This window comes from Erpetoichthys calabaricus, chromosome 3 (genome assembly GCF_900747795.2).
Source record: "Erpetoichthys calabaricus chromosome 3, fErpCal1.3, whole genome shotgun sequence".
NCBI lineage: Eukaryota > Metazoa > Chordata > Cladistia > Polypteriformes > Polypteridae > Erpetoichthys > Erpetoichthys calabaricus.
Genome location: NC_041396.2, coordinates 49,446,470 through 49,465,468, shown reverse-complemented (window position 1 = coordinate 49,465,468; position 18,999 = coordinate 49,446,470). Strand labels below are relative to the sequence as shown.

Below are 18,999 nucleotides of genomic sequence, written 5' to 3'. Positions count from 1 at the left end.
CTGCAGATACAACTCTGCCTTGGGTATTAGATCTTGTATGCTTGTAATTTTTAAAACAAAAAAGGTGCAAATATCCAAATGCATATGCTACCGCATTTTGACTGTTTGCTTAAACCAGCTGGAAATTCAACCTGGTTGTGAAACAGGGGGGCTAAAGCTGCTGGTGGTATCTGAACTCAACCTCTTCTTGCTAGAGAGAGAGTCGTTCCATTATATCCAAAAATCAGTCCATACAGTAGTGTCATGACACTGCAGGAAATCACTCAACCGAATATCTTACAATCCAATCTGAATGTATTGTACAACAATCAACAGCGTTAATTTATATAATATTTCTTATACACACAAATATATGTAGAGTAAAATGAACAGAAAATTGAGTTAAGAGAATAACTTCAAAAAAATTTTATTTGAAACTAAACACATTGAGTGAAATGAATTAAACTAGCTGCATAGATAGACAGATTGGTAATGGAGTCTCTTAGTGCCTCTGCACACATCGACCTTTACAGATCTGTTTGTGTGTTTTTCTTTCTTTCTCTTCATCATCCAGTATGTGGTCTTGTAGGGCAAGCAAAATGTCAGCTACCTTCAGTTATGAATTTCTTTGATAGTGTTTGTGAGTATGTGTGCTCATACCTGCAAGTGCCTAAACATGTGCATCTGTGTGTATATAAAGAAATGATCTCAGAAGCTACTTGTGCAAAAATGTAGCAAATCAATAGGCCTGACCCCATGGCTAAATGGAGAAGACTGCAAAAATCCCAGCTAAATTAAACAGTTTCTACAGCAGTTATTGTTGGTGGAGGTCAAAAAGTTCTTTGAAGGATAACGAGATAAGTCCTGGATCAAACTGGACCACAAAAATAGGCCTGGAGCCTCTAACGGGGCAAAAATGACACAACTTCTCTGAAGAAGGTAGGTCAATGTTTTGGGCAGTTATCGCTGTACATGGGTCTCTACATTCAGAGTGGATATCCCAGAAATTGCTCATTCTAACTTTTTATATCTTTGCTGGGATGTAGTCATTCAGGAGCTTTACACAATGCAGAAATGGCATAATTTTCTGAAGAAATTATTTTACAAGGTGAATATCTATTTCTTTTTCCACTGACACACACACATACCATGCTAAAATGAACTTTTCTTGACATTTCAAACATAGCAGAATACGAATCTGAAGTTAACCATGTGCTAACATCGAAGTAACATTACAGACACAGTCCAAGGAGTTAACTGTAGATAATAATTACATTTTCATGAAATGCCAGAGCTGCTCGCTCATGTATTTCAATTTTCACACACTTCAACATCAGCATATTAACATCTAGTGTTTTACCTGGAAACTTTCTGACTTTGTTCACTCATACGTCAACGCACAAAGATCAGGGAATTATAGAAGAGTCCACTTTCCTGGAGTTCCTGGCCCAGCCCTGTTCACAGATGCAAGTGCACAATATCCCTGTACATTCCTAGGAAGGCCAGCATATACTGTACAAATGAATGTATTACACATTTCTAGCACGTTGTTCTTGTGTTGTTGTTGCATGTTAGCTTACATTTTTTTAACCTTGCTAAATTTCTATATACGTATGTTGCCCTTGAATTTTAAAATTGACTCATCCTGTGTAAGTATAAGTTAAATTTAGCTGAACTAAACTGATCATTTAGCCATATCTTGTATGCTTTAGCCACAATTCCTCTCCTGGCTTATGTTTATATTTATTTTTTCTGATTTATTTTTGTTCATCATTTTCAATTGTTTCTGTTAATATTCTCCTGTCCACTTATTATTTGTTAAATTATGTATTTTAATATTATTCTACTTATTTATTATTTAGTACCCATGTTAGTACTGCATGTCCTGTAATGTTCCTTGTGTTTTGTGGGCAGATCTCCAAGAGACAGAGCCACCCTGCTTTGTCATGTGGGGGTCTTAGATTAACCCTGTTCTCCCCTTTACTCTTAACACACTGTCAGATACTGTATTTGCTGTACTGTAAATACTGTAGTTCAGCACTTCCTCCTTTCTGTGACATCTGTAACCCCAGGCAATGAGACAGAGTAAAAGAACAGGCTGGAGAAAGTTGCACATTTAATGCATTTATGTATTAGTGACAATAGGTTTTATTATAACTAATGCAATATAAAAGCAAATCAGCCTGATAGTGCTAGATGTGCAGTTTCAGGCAGCCTACAAACTTACTTATACTCCAGCCTCTTCCTAGCTAGCTCAATGTCTGAATCAGGCCAAGAAATCTGTCTGTCTCATTATGGCAGCCAAGAGAGAGTTGGTCTTTTCAAGACAGAAAATGACATAGAGAGAGAGAAAAACAAGCAAAGAGATCAAACTTACACCAGTCCTTTGGTTTCTTGTCACATGTTATTGACCAGTGGAGTGTCATGGTACAGAGTGGCTCTCCTGATTCAGCAACCAATCCTAATCATATACAAACCCAGAATAAGCCAACTCCCTATTTTATACCAGTTCTTGTTTCAGCACAGTCCCACTCCATTGCTAGACTAACCTTGTTGCCCTTTCATACTCAGGCTGTTATGCATAGGAGTCCCAAAGCACCAAACTCTCAAAAGCACTTCTAGAAATGCCTACTAAAGGGGGAAATCCCATCAAAAAACCCTAGCTAGACACAAAAAGGGCCTCATAGATTCTTTATAAAATATAGATTATAGATTTAAAAAATATAAAACATAAATATAGATTATATAGATTTATTCTTCACAAAAAATATTCCTCAATAACAATGAAGCGCTATGGAGCACAAAGATATATAGGATTTGCCCAAAACATTAAGACAATCAAATTCAACCAAAAGTCCCAATATAAAATCCCAAGAATAGTCCAAATGCAGAGTGAAATGTCAAAAATCCATTAAACCACAAAGCACACTGTATTCACAAGAAAACACAAGACAACACCACTGCTACATGCATTTGAAATGAACAGCCAAGAACTGTGGAAGACCCTCAGGATTTATAGGATGGAGAGCAGTACCTGGCAGTGATTGGCAGGTGGCACTGTCTTTTTGGGGTCCACTCACAAAACATATGAGAAGCAACAAAGACAGCTTACATATTGTGCATATATAAAATTGGAAATAAAGAATGACTCACATAATCAGCATAAATAAAAGAATCAAGAAAGAACAAAAGAGACATAAAAGACAAATTTGAACCCCGGCCAGGGGAGTAACCTATACCTGTGATATAATACAGGCTAGCTGACTAGCTTTACTTAACATAAAGGTTCTCTTTAATGATAGCATTCCTTAAAGTTGGGGAGTTTACAATTAATATAAAAAGTCACTAATTCATTCTTAAATTAATATTTACATACAATCATCTAAATATTAATTTACTTTATACATAAGCCTTTAAAGCCAGGTTGAGAAAGTAAGTTTCTTGTGGTGCATTGAATGCGCTTGGGTGGACTTGTGAGTCTTACTGTGAGTATTGCCCTTCTTTTGCTTTTTGTGGATATAAAGATTTGAGCTTTCTTCAACTTATTATTATTATTATTATTATTATTATTATTATTATTAACTTCTGGATGTTTGTATTTGGACTTTATTGTTGTGGGTTGCCTCCTTTTCTTAAAATTTTCAGATTTAGTTAATTTCAGATTTAGTTCTCTACAAGCCAGGTTTTACAGTAAATCCGTTCCTTGTGGTGCATTTTGATTTGTTTATGAACTTTTGAAGTCAAAGCCCCATTTGGCCTGGTCTAGACCAAAGCCAGCCAGTGGAGTTGGCCCTCAGACTGCCTTGGAGTTCTCCTTATCTGGGCAGGCTTTGTGACTCAGTTTTGGAGGGCTCACACCTTTGCCGCTCTTGTGATCTGTGAAGTACAACATCATATTTTGTAATTGTGGGACTTCTGGACTTTAATAAGCCTTTCTAATGCCACTACACGGCCTAGTAAAATGCCTTAAAAATGTTTCCGAGGCTTAACTCATTTTCATGTGTGTGCAGTGACTTTTAAAATGTATGCCCACCCCTGCCAGTATTATAAAGGGTAAAACTAGTAATGAATGGCTTTGTATTATTGGAGAGTTTCATTCTTTTATATACATAATTTTGATACACTTCATACTTCACTGATTATAAAACCACGTCATTGAGAATAAGGATTCTGAACACGTCAGTCTCTGTAGGGTGTCTTGCATGTTCAATGTTATGAATGATTCACCTGTCACAAGGTTTGACAAATTAATGTTGCTTTCCACTTTCAGACTGTCTATACAGTAATCCCTCGCTATATCGCGCTTCGCCTTTCGCGGCTTCACTCCATCGCGGATTTTATATGTAAGCATATTTAAATCTATATCGCGGATTTTTCGCTGCTTCGCGGGTTTCTGCGGACAATGGGTCTTTTAATTTCTGGTACATGCTTCCTCAATTGGTTTGCCCAGTTGATTTCATACAAGGGACGCTATTGGCAGATGGCTGAGAAGCTACCCAGCTTACATTTCTCTTTCTCTTGTGCTGACTTTCTCTGATCCTGACGTAGGGGGATTGAGCAGGGGGGCTGTTCCCACACCTAGACGATACGGACGCTCGTCTAAAAATGCTGAAAGATTATCTTCACATTGCTATCTTTTGTGCAGCTGCTTCCTGAAACGACATGCTGCACGGTGCTTCGCATACTTAAAAGCACGAAGGGCACGTATTGATTTTTGCTTGCTTGTTTTTCTCTGTCTCTCTCTCTCTTTCTGTGCTCCTGACGGAGGGGGTGTGAGCTGCCGCCTTCAACAGCTTTGTGCCGCGGTGCTTCGCATACTTAAAAGCCAAACAGCCCTATTGATTTTCCTCTGCCTTTATGACAGTCTCTGCTCCTGACTCCTTTGAAGAGGAAGATATGTTTGCATTCTTTTAATTGTGAGACTGAACTGTCATCTCTGTCTTGTCATGGAGCACAGTTTAAACTTTTGAAAAAGAGACAAATGTTTGTTTGCAGTGTTTGAATAACGTTCCTGTCTCTCTACAACCTCCTGTGTTTCTGCGCAAATCTGTGACCCAAGCATCCATCCATCCATTTTCCAACCCGCTGAATCCGAACACAGGGTCACGGGGGTCTGCTGGAGCCAATCCCAGCCAACACAGGGCACAAGGCAGGAACCAATCCCGGGCAGGGTGCCAACCCACCGCAGGACACACACAAACACACCCACACACCAAGCACACACTAGGGCCAATTTAGAATCGCCAATCCACCTAACCTGCATGTCTTTCGACTGTGGGAGGAAACCGGAGCGCCCGGAGGAAACCCACACAGACACGGGGAGAACATGCAAACTCCACGCAGGGAAGACCCGGGAAGCGAACCCGGGTCCCCAGGTCTCCCAACTGCGAGGCAGCAGCGCTACCCACTGCACCACCGTGCCGCTGACCCAAGCATGACAATATAAAAATAACCATATAAACATATGGTTTCTACTTCGCAGATTTTATTTCACGGGTGGCTCTGGAACGCAACCCCCGCGATGGAGGAGGGATTACTGTACAGTTAAAGCTTAAACTTTGCTGTGTTTGTTCTTCTTGTTTGGATGTTTTGTGTGTGAAATCAACAATAAATAAGAGTTCTGTTTATTATAGAAGACTATGGCTTACAACAGTTTACCATGCAGAGAGCTGCATCTGGTGGCTTTCTTTTTATCACAGCTGCTGCTTTACCGATCGCTGCTCCGTGTCCAAAACATTTATTGGCTTGTGATGATTTAAGTGTACTTGCTTATTATAACAGGGTACATGGACTGATCACTTTTTTCTTTATGTGATGCGGTATGACTGACTGCAATCATTTCTATTATTTTCTAAGATTTTCATATTAACGATGGCATACTCTTTGATTTTATCTTAATAATGATTTTAGTCTATTAATCTATTATCTATCTAATCTATTTATCAATAATAATATAAAATTAATGAATTTTGATTTTGGATGTAATACCAAACCTGCATGCTTCAGTATTTGCCAAGTTTAATGCAAGTGCTTCCTTAAAAAATCTTTCCTTCTTCTTCTTCTCCTTCACTACTTATAGAGTATATGATTATATTATTATATTATCTGTGGAGTTATTTATTATTAATTGATGATCAGGTGCATTGAAAAACATTTGAAAGAAAAAAATATGAATGAATTGTCTTTAAAAAGCAAAACTTACAACCATACATTAAACTGAATGTCTGGAGTGATTTCATTGTTGGCATTTGGAGTTTAAGTTGAATTTTTGCTGATACTGGGAGAGAATCCAAGATTTTTGAAATTCTGTTTAATTTCAGCCATAAGATTTATTCTTGGAATTACTTGGTTGAAAAACCTTCCACAGATAAAACATTCTTCCAGTTACGGGAAGACGTCAAGTCAAAGTGATGAGTTCAATTGCAATTCTAAATCACTAAGTCTGCATTGTGCCTTCTCAGCTAGAGGGCTGCTTGCAGTGTATAGGACTTGGAAAAAACACGAGCTGGTGCTTCGAAATGATGTGGCAAGATTGGAAGATCACTTACCAGTTAATCTTGTTGGAGTACTTTTAAATGTTCACTGCTTCAAATGTTGTCTACTGGTGAGGGGGTTAATGAAGCAATGAAAAGGGTCGAGCCCATCTAATGACCCCTTTAGAAACTCACACAGGCCATACATCAAAATCAACTGAGTGTCAATAGAACTGAAAAATGAATGCGTCAAAAGATGTCCTGTTATGTATATTGTCTGAAAGCCATGTGGCTGAGATTTTCTGCATTTTAACGCTCAGAGTCAGGACAAGCCCTCACCCTTCTCTTACCCAACATTTGATAAAAAGAATTTGGTAGCAAACTATACTCCTCTGAGGGCTTAAAGCAGCCTGGGCATCCATTTTAAAAATTCTAAAAGGCAAGAGGAGCAATGAGGCCATAAGTGACTTACTGCTTTGAATCCTGCTGAATGGAGTGTGGTTCATCACTGACTCAAAGCAACTTATAAATCATTAGAACAAGGATCTCTGAAACGAGACGTGCAATGGGCCAACACACACCTGGTTGTAAGGAAGAAGTTAAAAGAGAAATAGTGCTAGTTGAAACCAATCTAACCCTAGAGTTTTGACATTCAGTCAGACCTACTGAAGGCCTTCTGAATTTTAATATTTTATTTTATGAAAAAATATATTTTTATCCTACCCTCTATGTGTGTATGATCCACCCACACACACATACAGACACACAGTAAATAAAAAATAACAAATATTGGCTGTGGTATGTCATTGTAAGTGGGCTTCGTTGTTTTTAAATAGTTCTCAGTGACACTCGTCAGACATCGGAATTTTAAATTGACTTTGACCTGATTGATCGTACACACTGTGAACAGCTGGACTGTATTCAATTGACCCTCACTTGCATGATGAAAGAGATCCAACCAAGAGGAAAGAATCCAATAAAGCTTTATTTTAAGCATTGTGTGATGCACCATAAAAGCAGAGAAGATGTATATCAGGGGACCAAACGTAAAACAAAAACAATAAAACCTGCTGCTTGACTGGAGTTTATTATTTTGGTTTTGTTGTGCCTCACCATAAAGCAGTAAGTCTGGAAAGCCTAAAAAAATGGCCATCGTTCCTCACTTATTTCCTATTAACAGCTTACAAGACTTTTGTGGTGTAGGCCCTTTATATTCACCCTTATTTGGGGAGGTCTATGATTAGCTAAGTGGATGGCAGGGCGCTCAGGTCAGGGGTCCTTCTAAACTTATATATTGCGGCCTATATGCGGCTAATGTTCATCCCCCATCTCCTATACACGTCTGTTATTTAGAGCACCGCATGAATGCATTTCCAGAGCTACAAAATATGCTTACATTATTATGCTAACACAAAGATTCAATTAAACCTTAGAATGTGAAAAAGAGTTACATTTTATGTTGCTTGGCACTTGAAAAGTACCTTTAAAAGCTGCACAAATTACATGGCCTGTAGTTTGATCTCTTATTACTGACACTACCTAGCTACTGGCGTATTATAAGCAGGAATTAAATCTCAGAAAGCTTGATAAACATTTATCCAATACATTTGGGAAAAAAATTTAGTTGTTTGTTCATCAGCTGTGACACATAAAATGAAAATATCACTTGCATTACTGGAATCAAAGTGAAAGCAACACATAAAGACTTGTTTTCGTATTCCTTAAGAATTGAATGCCCTTAATTGCAGGAGATGTTTCCAATTAGCTATTGAAGGCATTAAAGAGGTCACTAACTCAGGCTGACCTGCTCAAACAGTGTGAAGGAAGAATAAGGATAGGAAGATGAGCAGATTAGAAGCCAGAAGAGAATTGAAATCCTGAATAACTGGTCTGAAGCAGAGAGTGGATATAAAGTACATTGACCTATGGCTGCTTCACCCAACTGTGTCCAGTGCAGTTCTCTGCTGGTATCCTTTCAGTAACAATGAATCGACTCTGAACTGCTTATCCATGCTAGACATGTCTCAAGGTTATATTCTTCTCATTGTTGCAAAACTATGAAAACCAGAGAGGCAGAATGTAAGAAGTAGTACTGTAATATACTGTATCAAATAATACTGAAACATGTACTCTGCTTTCCCAGGGGCTTTTTGTTATATTCTGGCATATTAAATGTGCTGCTGTTTCCACATAAATCCCCATAATAACTCACTAAACTGTTTATTGTAAGGTAGTTGCCGTGCTTTGAAGAATGCAGCCTTGAAGTACTGGCATTTTATCTTTCTTTCTTATACTGTAACACAAGAATGAAACTCTCTGTCAGGCCACTCAATAAGACTAATAGACAAATCTGACATTTTTGCTTGAAAATGTGGAACCAGGCAAGGCTATTTATTATCAACACGTACTGTAAGGGAAGAACCTGAACAAAAAGCATGACACCGTCCTCAACAGTACTGCCACATGTCTTGAATCTGCTACTGGAATTCTACAGAATATCTAGATTCAAGAGCATAATATCCATAGTGAGTAGTCCAGCTTGAACTGGTTCTTTGAACTGGCGTTCTTTAATTGTTTCACAACAGTTCAAACATCTTAGTTATAGCTACTATTTAGTTTCAGTTTCTGTGACTTGCTGAAAAGTATTAAATAAGATGTTAATAGATGGTCATCTCTTCATCTCACATTAGTTGGGCGAACTATCTTAGTTAAAATGAATATCCTTCCAAAGATACCATATCTCTTTCAAAATATTCTTGTAAATATGAACAAATGTTATTTAAAATAATAGATATCATTGTAACTTATTTCAGTTGGAACACAAAAGCTGACTTAAAGTTATGAAACACAAGGCACTCACCTAACTTCCACTGTCACCTCTGGTTTACAAAATACTGTATATAAATTGCAATCATGGAAGGAAGCAGAAATAACAGAAATAAACTCACTTGGTTGTGCAACTCCTACTATTAATTATTGGCAATTAACCAGTAATTCAGCGGTTCAGTCCTTGCTCGCAGTCTGCTAGCAGTGAAGGAGACCCTTTAAGGCTGAGATGTTATGGTACGTTACTCATGCACTCAACAATCCTTTACTCCAGTCATCCTTAATTCAAGTAAGTCTTACCTTTACAGACCTTTATATTGCCAATATCTTTGCATCCTGTGAGAGAATAATTTAGAGGTAGCAATGGTTAATTATTTTAGTTTGCAACACACAGTGAAATATGTAAGCATTTGTTTTTCTGCTGAAATGGTCACGTAAACAAGCAGAATGTTCCAAGGGGATGGTTCAAGAAACAGGCTGATGTAAAGTTCTTTCATGCACCTAGTAAAACTTGCTAGTTGGCACATATACAGTTTTCATAACAGAATAAGAGCTGAATTCAAAAGGTCAAGTATATAATGGAGGAACACTTTTATTTTAGGCCATTTGTGCTCTAGCCTAAAGCACTTCATGTTATTTAACAATTTCACAGTATGATATGTAACCATTAATTCAGAACTGCTACGCAAAGTCAATTGCCTATAAATATAACCCTCTACCTGTACTTTTTGGCCATTCTGACCATGCTGTAACAGACTGCTCTGATGAGTGCTCTCTCTTATACATTTGCCATAAGAGTGAATAAGGAACGCAAAAAACACACTTCCTCCTGCCTGATTACTGACAAAGAGTTTTTATCAAACATCTACTGGTAGAGGATAAGTTTCTTTCTTTAATTAAGATGTCAATTTCTACCACAATCCTTTGAGCAATTACACTGCAAAGACAATCATCAAGTAATGCATTTCTTTCACTATATACAAATTAGAAAGAAACCTGCCCAGTTTTCCTAAAGTTACATCACAATCGATAGCTGCAGTGATACCATCTAGTAAAGATGACAATGTACGGAAGGTAGCACCTCCAGACTCTGCTAGTTAAATTCTAATAATTGTAATAAACAATAAATAATAATAGTAATAATAATACAGTAGTAATAAACAGGACTCTTTAATTAGAATTTCAGAAAATGAAACACACTTAGCCATCGACAAAATTGTACTCGCCATCAATGTGTGTAAAACAATTCATAATTTGGCTAAAGATTTTACATCCCACACACACACAACACCTATTTTAACTAACATTATCCTAAATACCATATCATGACCCTAGTGGATGTCTGGTGTGTGTGAGTGTGTTCTCCTACGATGGAAAACACTTGGGATCTCATGTAAAAAATGTTCATACACTTAGAAACATGTGTAAGCCATTTCTTATGCAAAACGTGAGATTTATATAACAAAAACTTAAGTCCTACGCAGACTTTTTTGGTGTTGATGTTTTAGTGACCCCCAGGCAGAGGGACAATGAAGTGAACAGAAAATCTTGTTTCATTATTCATTTCAGTGACACGTCAGTCACAAAGCAATGTTCTTGAACTAATTACGTCTCAGTTGACTGGCATGTTATCTCAATGTAGCTGTCTTCTATGTTGGTAATAATGCCTTATGCATATGCTTAATGTTAATGGACTTAGTACGCAACCTATCTGCTTTATCTATAAAAAGGTTGTGCTGTGTGCTGTACATAACTGCAAATGGCAGGGATACCAAGAAGCCAGCAGTCACGCACAGCATGACTCTAAAGTCTCCTTCTCACACTAGTCTTTAATAAAATAAAGGAAATGTGGGTTCAAGCAAGCCAACTCTGAACAGTGTTAGTCAGACACACTTGAGCATCACATATTAGGTGTATATCAGTTGAATGAAAGAGCTTTTTGTTTACAAAAGAAAATTCATTCTGTAGTGGTGGCCTTTATGGCCTGCAACAGGCGTGCAGTCAATTGAGCCAATTACATTAGAAAAATCAGCAATCGCTGAAAATTAACTTTTCATCTTGACCTGCTTACCTTGACAGTAAGGAAACTGGTGTATCTGATTAGCATCCTAATTCTACCACCTCATACAGATGGCATGACACGATTCAGGGCTGCAATCCAGCACCTAATGCCAAATACCCAACAGTTGGTAAAACCTGTAACAGAACAGGGATTGCATGATTTCTGCATGGTGGTCTCTGTAATGCTTGCAACACCACTTCATGAGGACAGATCTAGGAAGTCTAAAATCTGTCATCATCATAAGTGTAAAAATAATATATAAATATATATATATAAAAATACTTTTTAAAAACCATGCTTATATTAAGTTAAAAAGTACACTAAAAGTAAAATATAAGTCTCTCATACATCACTCATAAAATAAAAGGTGGATGCTTTTGCTAAGATTTAAAGAAGTGTTTTTGAATGTTGATTGATGACAAGTGCCCACGCTTTTATTTTACGAGTGATGTATGAGAGACATATTTTTTACTTTTAGTGTACTTTTTAATTTAATATAAGTGTGGTTTTTAAAAAGTATTTTTTTATATATATATATTATTTTCAACTTTTTAGTCTTGGGTTTGTTTTAGTATAATTTTGTAATCAATATTTTAACCCTTCCTTTAATAGTTCTATCCATTACTAGTGCCATCTATTGGTGACTATTCTTCATATGAAAATTTCAATTCTTAATTAACATGGATTAATTGATCATTTAGTGAAACTGATTATTGATTCATGTATTGTCATCGGAAGTGAGTAAGTGTGCAAAATTTCAAGTCATTTGGACAATAGGAAGTGGATTAAATATCGATTACAAGATTTGTACCAGACAACAAACAGGTGAAGTTAAAATAAGCGTGGTAATAAAAGAAATAAAAACAGAGGTGTGGGAGCAGATAAGTAAACAGAGCAATATCAATGTGGCACCAGGGACTGCAGTGATTATTATTATTATTATTATTATTATTATTATTTGCAACTCCCAGCAAAAAGAATGTTTTTGTGGTTCTCCACTTCAGTCAATAATAACTCAAGTTCACATTCATTAAAGGTTCATTTCCTGTATTTCCTTATGGTTTCGAGTAAAGATGTCATTCAAGAACATGGCCAGATTTATATGGTGATTAAATCATGAAGATTGAAAAAGACATTTTTTAAGCTATACTTGGTTAATGATGACAGGGAATAGTTAAAAGCTTATGCATATGTGCATTGTTTTAAATTAATTTGAGATTTATAAAGGACCTTGATGTGGCACATGGCATACATACAGTATGGTTTCATAAATCAGATCTTTTTTTTTTTGTTCATACTCTGCTTTTGCCCTTTGAGCATAAGCAGAATTTTAGTATGGAATATAAACAAGATTTTTTACATTAAGCCCCTGAACTGTAAAGAATATCATTAAGCATCTACCTCACTAGATCATATATTTCGGGAAAATTCCACACTCAAGACCTATGGGGAAGAAATGTTTGGTTATTTGTCAAAATGTTTTGGATTTATAATTACTGCCAGTCTTCCGGGATCATTATTTGGAATAACACATGATGGAACCTCACTCTGTCACAGAAAATCTGTGGGGAAAATTTAGCAGTTCATTCTTCACTCACTGTCTTATGTGTAGGGAAAGGGTGTTGAGGCAGATATGAAACATACATATATGGGATGTATGCCTACTGTAATGGATTTGTGTCTTATTAACAGTAATGAATCTTGGAGTTTCAGAGTTCCTGCCTTGTGCCCATTTCTACAGGGTAAGCTATGCCACCATGACCTTTAATTAGAGAAAACAAATTCACAATTTTTAAGAAGCAATATTAGTATCACCTAAAAAATAACAAACATAGACTTTGAGTTTTACAAACTTGTTTTTCAATTAGGAAACCACAAATCAGCTTCATTAGTTTAAAATATCTAGCATGCCTATGCAAATCAATCAGATTATGATGACAATTATTGAGAACATTATCCCTGTCTAGCAATATAAAACACAGCTGGCATGACATTAAGATACAACAAATACATTAAAACACAACAGCAACAGAGATACGATAAGTGTGCTTTAGACTTACCAAACACAGAAGGAGAAGGTTATGTTTCAACTTTCTAGTGACCAATTGGTCACTGAAAAACTTCAGTGGACTTTATAAAATGTTTACCATTCTCAAAAGTTTCTTAGAAGTAATTTGGTAATAAATTAGCTCTCTCTTTATATATTAGTCTTAAAATATTCCAAAAAAAGGCAACAATTATTTCTACATGTAAACAGATAATTGGTGAAAGGAACAAACTGTGACTGACATGACTTGTACAGAATAACAGATAAGCATCAGTTAATCATCTAATAGTGGAGTTCAAATTGGTATCAAATGAGGCCCCCATTTACTGGCCTTTCCCTCCATCCATCTGGCTTTATCTGTCTTAATCCTTTCATCTCAAAGTCCTTGAATCTTTGTTGATTTGGCTGTTTAATAATCTGTCCTTCACATCCATTCATTGCAAGCAGCCAAGCAGGTGTCCTCCATAAGCTCAGGTTCTTGTCTACTGTGATCTCACGTCTCCTTCTAATCATTTTAAGGAGTATTGCCATTTCTTCAATATGTTTCTATTTTTTTTTTTAACAAAATTACCATTCTCTCTAACAACAGATCCTAGGAATGTGAAACTTTGTACTTGGTCAATGCAATGGCTACTCAGCCTTATGTCAGATCTTTCATTATTTAAGGCCATTTCCTTGTTCTTATCAGTATTCATATGCAGATTGTATTTCTGTCCTGTGTCATTGAGTCGTTCCATCAGCTGTTGTAACTTTCTAGTCAGCAGAACAATGTCAAGGACACACAGCCTGTTTGTAATTTGACTTCCTTCAAGTTGCCTTCCTCTTGTAAAACCTTTCATAACTTCCGTCTCTACTAATTCTGTTAATTTGTCAATAGGTACAGATTTACATCCTTGTCTCACTCATTTCTTCAGACATTACAAATTTTATATTGCGTCCCAACTTTGACCTTTGCCATCTGCGTAATTTTGCTCCTAAATGAATCAAAATTAGCAAATGTCCCATCTGTATAAGTACATAAGAGATTTTACAAACAAGAGGAGCCCATTCAGTCATCATGCTTGTTTGTTTATAGCCAAGCTATCCCAATATCTCATCCAGGTCATTCTTAAACGTTGTCAAGGTTTCTATTTCAGCTACATGTCTTGATAGTTTGTTCCAGATCTCACACCTCTTTATGTAAAGGAGTGTATCCTCCTCCTGCCTTCTGTCTTAATTGCATTTCCCTGTAATTTCCACTGGTGTCCTTGAGGACGTTGTAAACCATTTAGTTGAATGAATCCTGCTGCCTCTATTTTATCAATGCCTTTGAGGATTTTGAAAGTCCCCACACAGTCTCCTCTGCTTAAGACTGAACAGGTTTAATTCTCTGAGTGTGTCGGAGTATGACATGTCTGTAAGTCCTCTGATGCACTTGGTTGCTCTCCTCTACATAACTTCAAGTGCTGCTATGTCTTTCTTGTAGTGTGGAGGCCGGAACTGCACACAATACTCCAGATGCGGTCTCACTAGTGCATTATGTAGCCTGATCTTTTTTATTTTTCCTTGATATTAACAATGCTTAGAAGTGTGGATCACCATTGCTCTCTAATGCTAAACACCCTCCTCATTAATGGCAGCTAATTTTGGAACACACAGCATTCTGGGTCAACCTTGTGGATTACTTTAAACAAACGTTACAGTTCAGGTGGCCCATGTGCGATGTTAGTTTTGTTTCCATCATAATGTGACGATAAGTTAAATATCAGTTTCCTCTAAAGTGCTTGGTATGTCATTAGTAACACATGTTAAATCTATGGAATAGCAGACATAGAAGAAATCTTCACAAAGAAACGTCTTTTAACGAGAAACTATTAGAAAATATATGTACACCTGATAAAAATGGTCTAAGTGTGATTAAATGGCTATGGCCCCCCCTTGTGCACTGCTGTCATTTCGCTGGATTAAAGAAAAGTTGTTGTGCCGACGCTTGGTATTTCAGTATAATTTATGATGCCCAATTTCATTTCCAGGGTCACTTGACTCTACTTATTCTTTTCAGTAGAAAAGCATGCTTCTTACTCATGAAAAATCAATGAAATTAGATGATAAATCAAAAAAAGATCAATGAAAACAAGTTGAACAAGCACAGTCTGATCAGTCAAAGATGATGACTGAGGCGACTGCAGCACCCATCAGATGGTGTTAACATAAAACTTGACTGAAATTAAGAAAAATGGGGATGCAATTTGTCACCAACTTCAACATAAAGCATTGTTCAGTTACAGGCTACTTTACAGAGTCAGGACTTCAAAATCTAATATGTCTCTAAGGGTGACATGATGGTACACTGTTTAGCACTGCTGCCTTAGGAGTCCAGGGAAATACAGAACGTTCTGTGCTCACACTGGCCACGGCCTTCCTCAGAGCTTAAATGTTCTCTCGGAGCTGAGTTTTTTGTCCCTTTTGCCTGGCACAGGATGAATTGGAAAAAGGAACATGTCAGAAATTTTCTCCTTTGTCCCATTGTGTAGCTTCTCACAGTTGTCTGCTTCTATACCACTGGTGGATTGCTGCAGACCATTGGTAATCCACTTGGCCTCAGCAAGACAGCTGTGTCCAAATCTGTACATGCAATGACCACACTACTATTACACTATTCATGCAATAAACCGTGAGGTTGTGGGTTCAAATTCTGCTACTGACACTGAGTGGCCACGAGCAGGTCACTTTACCTACTTGTGATGTGCCTGTAAATTATACAATGCCTTGCATTAAGTTAAAACTGGTTTTCATACTACTGTAGGCATACCTGGCATTGAAGGTGAGGTGGATGAAACGGTCATCTTCTCTCACAGTCCCAGCCTCTTGAATCACATTTACACAGTGCTAAATGTTCAGGTGATATGCAACCGACCAAACAGGGACTTTTTACAGAAGTTGTGGCCAAGCAGCCTGGGAGTACACATGAAGCTTACGTCTGGTCCATTTCTGAAGGATGGTTCATTTGCTGGGGGCTGGTTACTGGGAGACCAGTGGATGTCCTCTTCGCAAATACCTGCTAACTCTAGCACTGAAACTTCAAGCTGTGGCTGAGAAGAAATAGGACACTACACACCAAACACACACACACGCTGTTGCAGAGCATAGTCTGGGAATGTCGGAGATATGATTCTGGTGCCTGCACAAGTCCACGGGGGCTTCCATGAGCCTTGGAAAACAAAACTACTTCATTTTTTGCCACCTCCTCCATAAGCTGTTTTAACTCCTCTTTTGTGAAGTGTTGCTTCCCTTTGCCATTGTTCTTCTTTGCAAGGAAGCCATGTCACATGTTAAGTCCATTTATAAATTTTCGACTAAAAGATTAAAATAGTTTTACCTGCTAGTTGAAATTTTTATTTCTTTATTTTGCACTTTTTGGGAAGTTATAATTGATTTTTTATACTTTGTTACATTTGCATATGTTGAGTGTAAGAGCAAATCTTAAAAAGTTAATGTTAAAATTTACTTAAGTGTTTGCTTTAGAGTATCAATTTCAAATTAGTTAATTAGATAAATGTCATAATCGTTTACCCCATTAAAAATTGTAATAGAACTTTCTCAGCTTTATCTGCGATAACAGCATGTTAATTAGTCAGTTAGGAACATTAACTCTCTGCCAGAAGCACGGACTGTTAGGTTTACTTGCAAATTGAAGGATATGATGGCATATGGCTTTCAGACCGTGTGGCCGTATGTCGTTGATTCATGTACATATGTGGTAACAAATGCAAATGAAACAAGATATGTTAGCCTTAAACAGAAACATCTTACACACATTTTTTTCTTCTTTATATTATCAAATGTTCGCTTTAGTTTTGTATGAACTGTTTTTGCTTTAAATTTTACTACAACTTTTAAAAGGAAGATATTTGGATGTATGCATACGTGTCACGCTTGTTGCCTGAATTTTTCTATGAAACGAGCTGAAGCTGCAGAATTTTGGAAACCCTGGACAAAAGCAATTACATCTTGTATGACAATATAACACACCGTATATATTTAACAAGTGAAATAAGTGATATCGATGTTATTGACAGTCTGTGCTTTTCTATCATCTCTTCTGAGGAGGAGTCAACAAATACTTTAAACTCGTTCATTAAATTTGGATAACAAAGGGCTTTGGGAAACACAAAGCTCACTTGTTCTTTTCCTAGGTTGTTCATTATTTCATTCGCTATTCACGGAGATCTATTGTTTTCAGCAAAAGTATCCCCATGCAGACCTTAGTGCAAAACATATGTTTCCTCCTAATAAAACAAGACTTATAATATTACATAAGAATTTATGAGAGCTCAGTCCTTTTGTCGCTCTGTCAATCCTCCATCTTACTTCTGTAGACACTGGCAGAGGGTGGACAGCGCTAATATTGTACCTTGGTCAAAAAAACATTTCTGTGCTTGACTTCATTGAAGTGCACATCAGCAAGCTCCCTAACAGGATTGAATTTAGGTGTATAGAGAAACTAATAACATTTCCAGACTACATTTTCTGAAATGGCAATGATCCTATACACTAAGAACAGCAGCATTGTTAATTTTAAGAAACTGCTGTACTTACAAAGAATAAAGACGTGCTGTTTGCAAATGTAATCATAACATTTCATAAGGTTAGCAGAGAAAAGCCAAGCAAAATGACACCTTTTATTGGCTAACTAAAAAGATTACAATATGCAAGCTTTCCAGGCAACTCAGGCCCCTTCTTCAGGCAAGATGTAATCACCCTAGTACATAAGGTTAGCAGATAGCTTGTTCACATCTGAAGACGCATGGTTATTATACTGCTGGAAAATGGCAAGATAATATTCTTACAGTATATTGGTGTAAAAACTATTAGATGAATGACAGCTTTTCAGTCTTTTACATATGAAGTGAATTATATAAAAAACTGTTTTAGGTGAACATTGCAAGTATTAATCCACACACAACTCGTGGTGTATCTTACCCAGAAATGCTGTTGCCTGAAGGTTTTGTTTTCCTCTCCTCCATGGCCAGCTTATCATATCTCGATGATATTAAAGCAATGTGTATTATTTAGCTTTATTTATGGTAATCACTGGACCTGCTCAGTTTTAACGTGTATTTAATGTAATTTGTGCATTGAAGTATGTAAATGTTGTATGGCTAATTTACTGTTCATATATTACGTTTGTAAATACATGTAAGCACTCTGAGTTGATACTCAGTGAAGAGTGCAAAACAAAATAAACTGAATTGAAATGCAGCATGTGTAAAATCTTCCCAGTCAGAGCCAATTTATTCAAATAAAGACTGCATGTCACATCCATTAACTGTTCTTCTTCTCTGTTTTGTTTTTTTAAATATTTCCTTGTTTTTCTGTGTTTTCAGGAGGTTATTTAGCTCACAGTCTGGCAATCATGACTGATGCGGCCCATTTACTCACAGACTTTGGAAGTATGATGGTCAGTTTATTCTCTTTATGGATTTCTTCAAGACCCCCAACCAAAATCATGAACTTTGGCTGGCACAGGGCAGGTAGGGTCAAGGAATATTTTGAGGTGGCTTTCAAAACATTGTTTAAAAAATTGATTGAAATGGTTCTCCCTAAAAACATTGTAATTGTATTTAACGCAT

At 36.9% G+C, this 18,999-nt stretch overlaps 1 protein-coding gene across 3 annotated transcripts in view; it reads left to right on the top strand.

The window, feature by feature from the left end:
• slc30a2 (solute carrier family 30 member 2) overlaps positions 1–18,999 on the top strand; it is a 293,279-nt gene that overhangs the window by 235,862 nt on the left and 38,418 nt on the right. For all 3 annotated transcript variants that reach the window (XR_007934590.1, XR_007934589.1, XM_028799106.2), the window contains exon 4: positions 18,754–18,900. Coding sequence is in view for 1 of the 3 variants with exons in the window: in XM_028799106.2 (XP_028654939.1) it covers positions 18,754–18,900 (147 nt within the window). In the remaining 2 variants the exon portion in view is untranslated. The remainder of the gene's footprint in view (positions 1–18,753; positions 18,901–18,999) is intronic.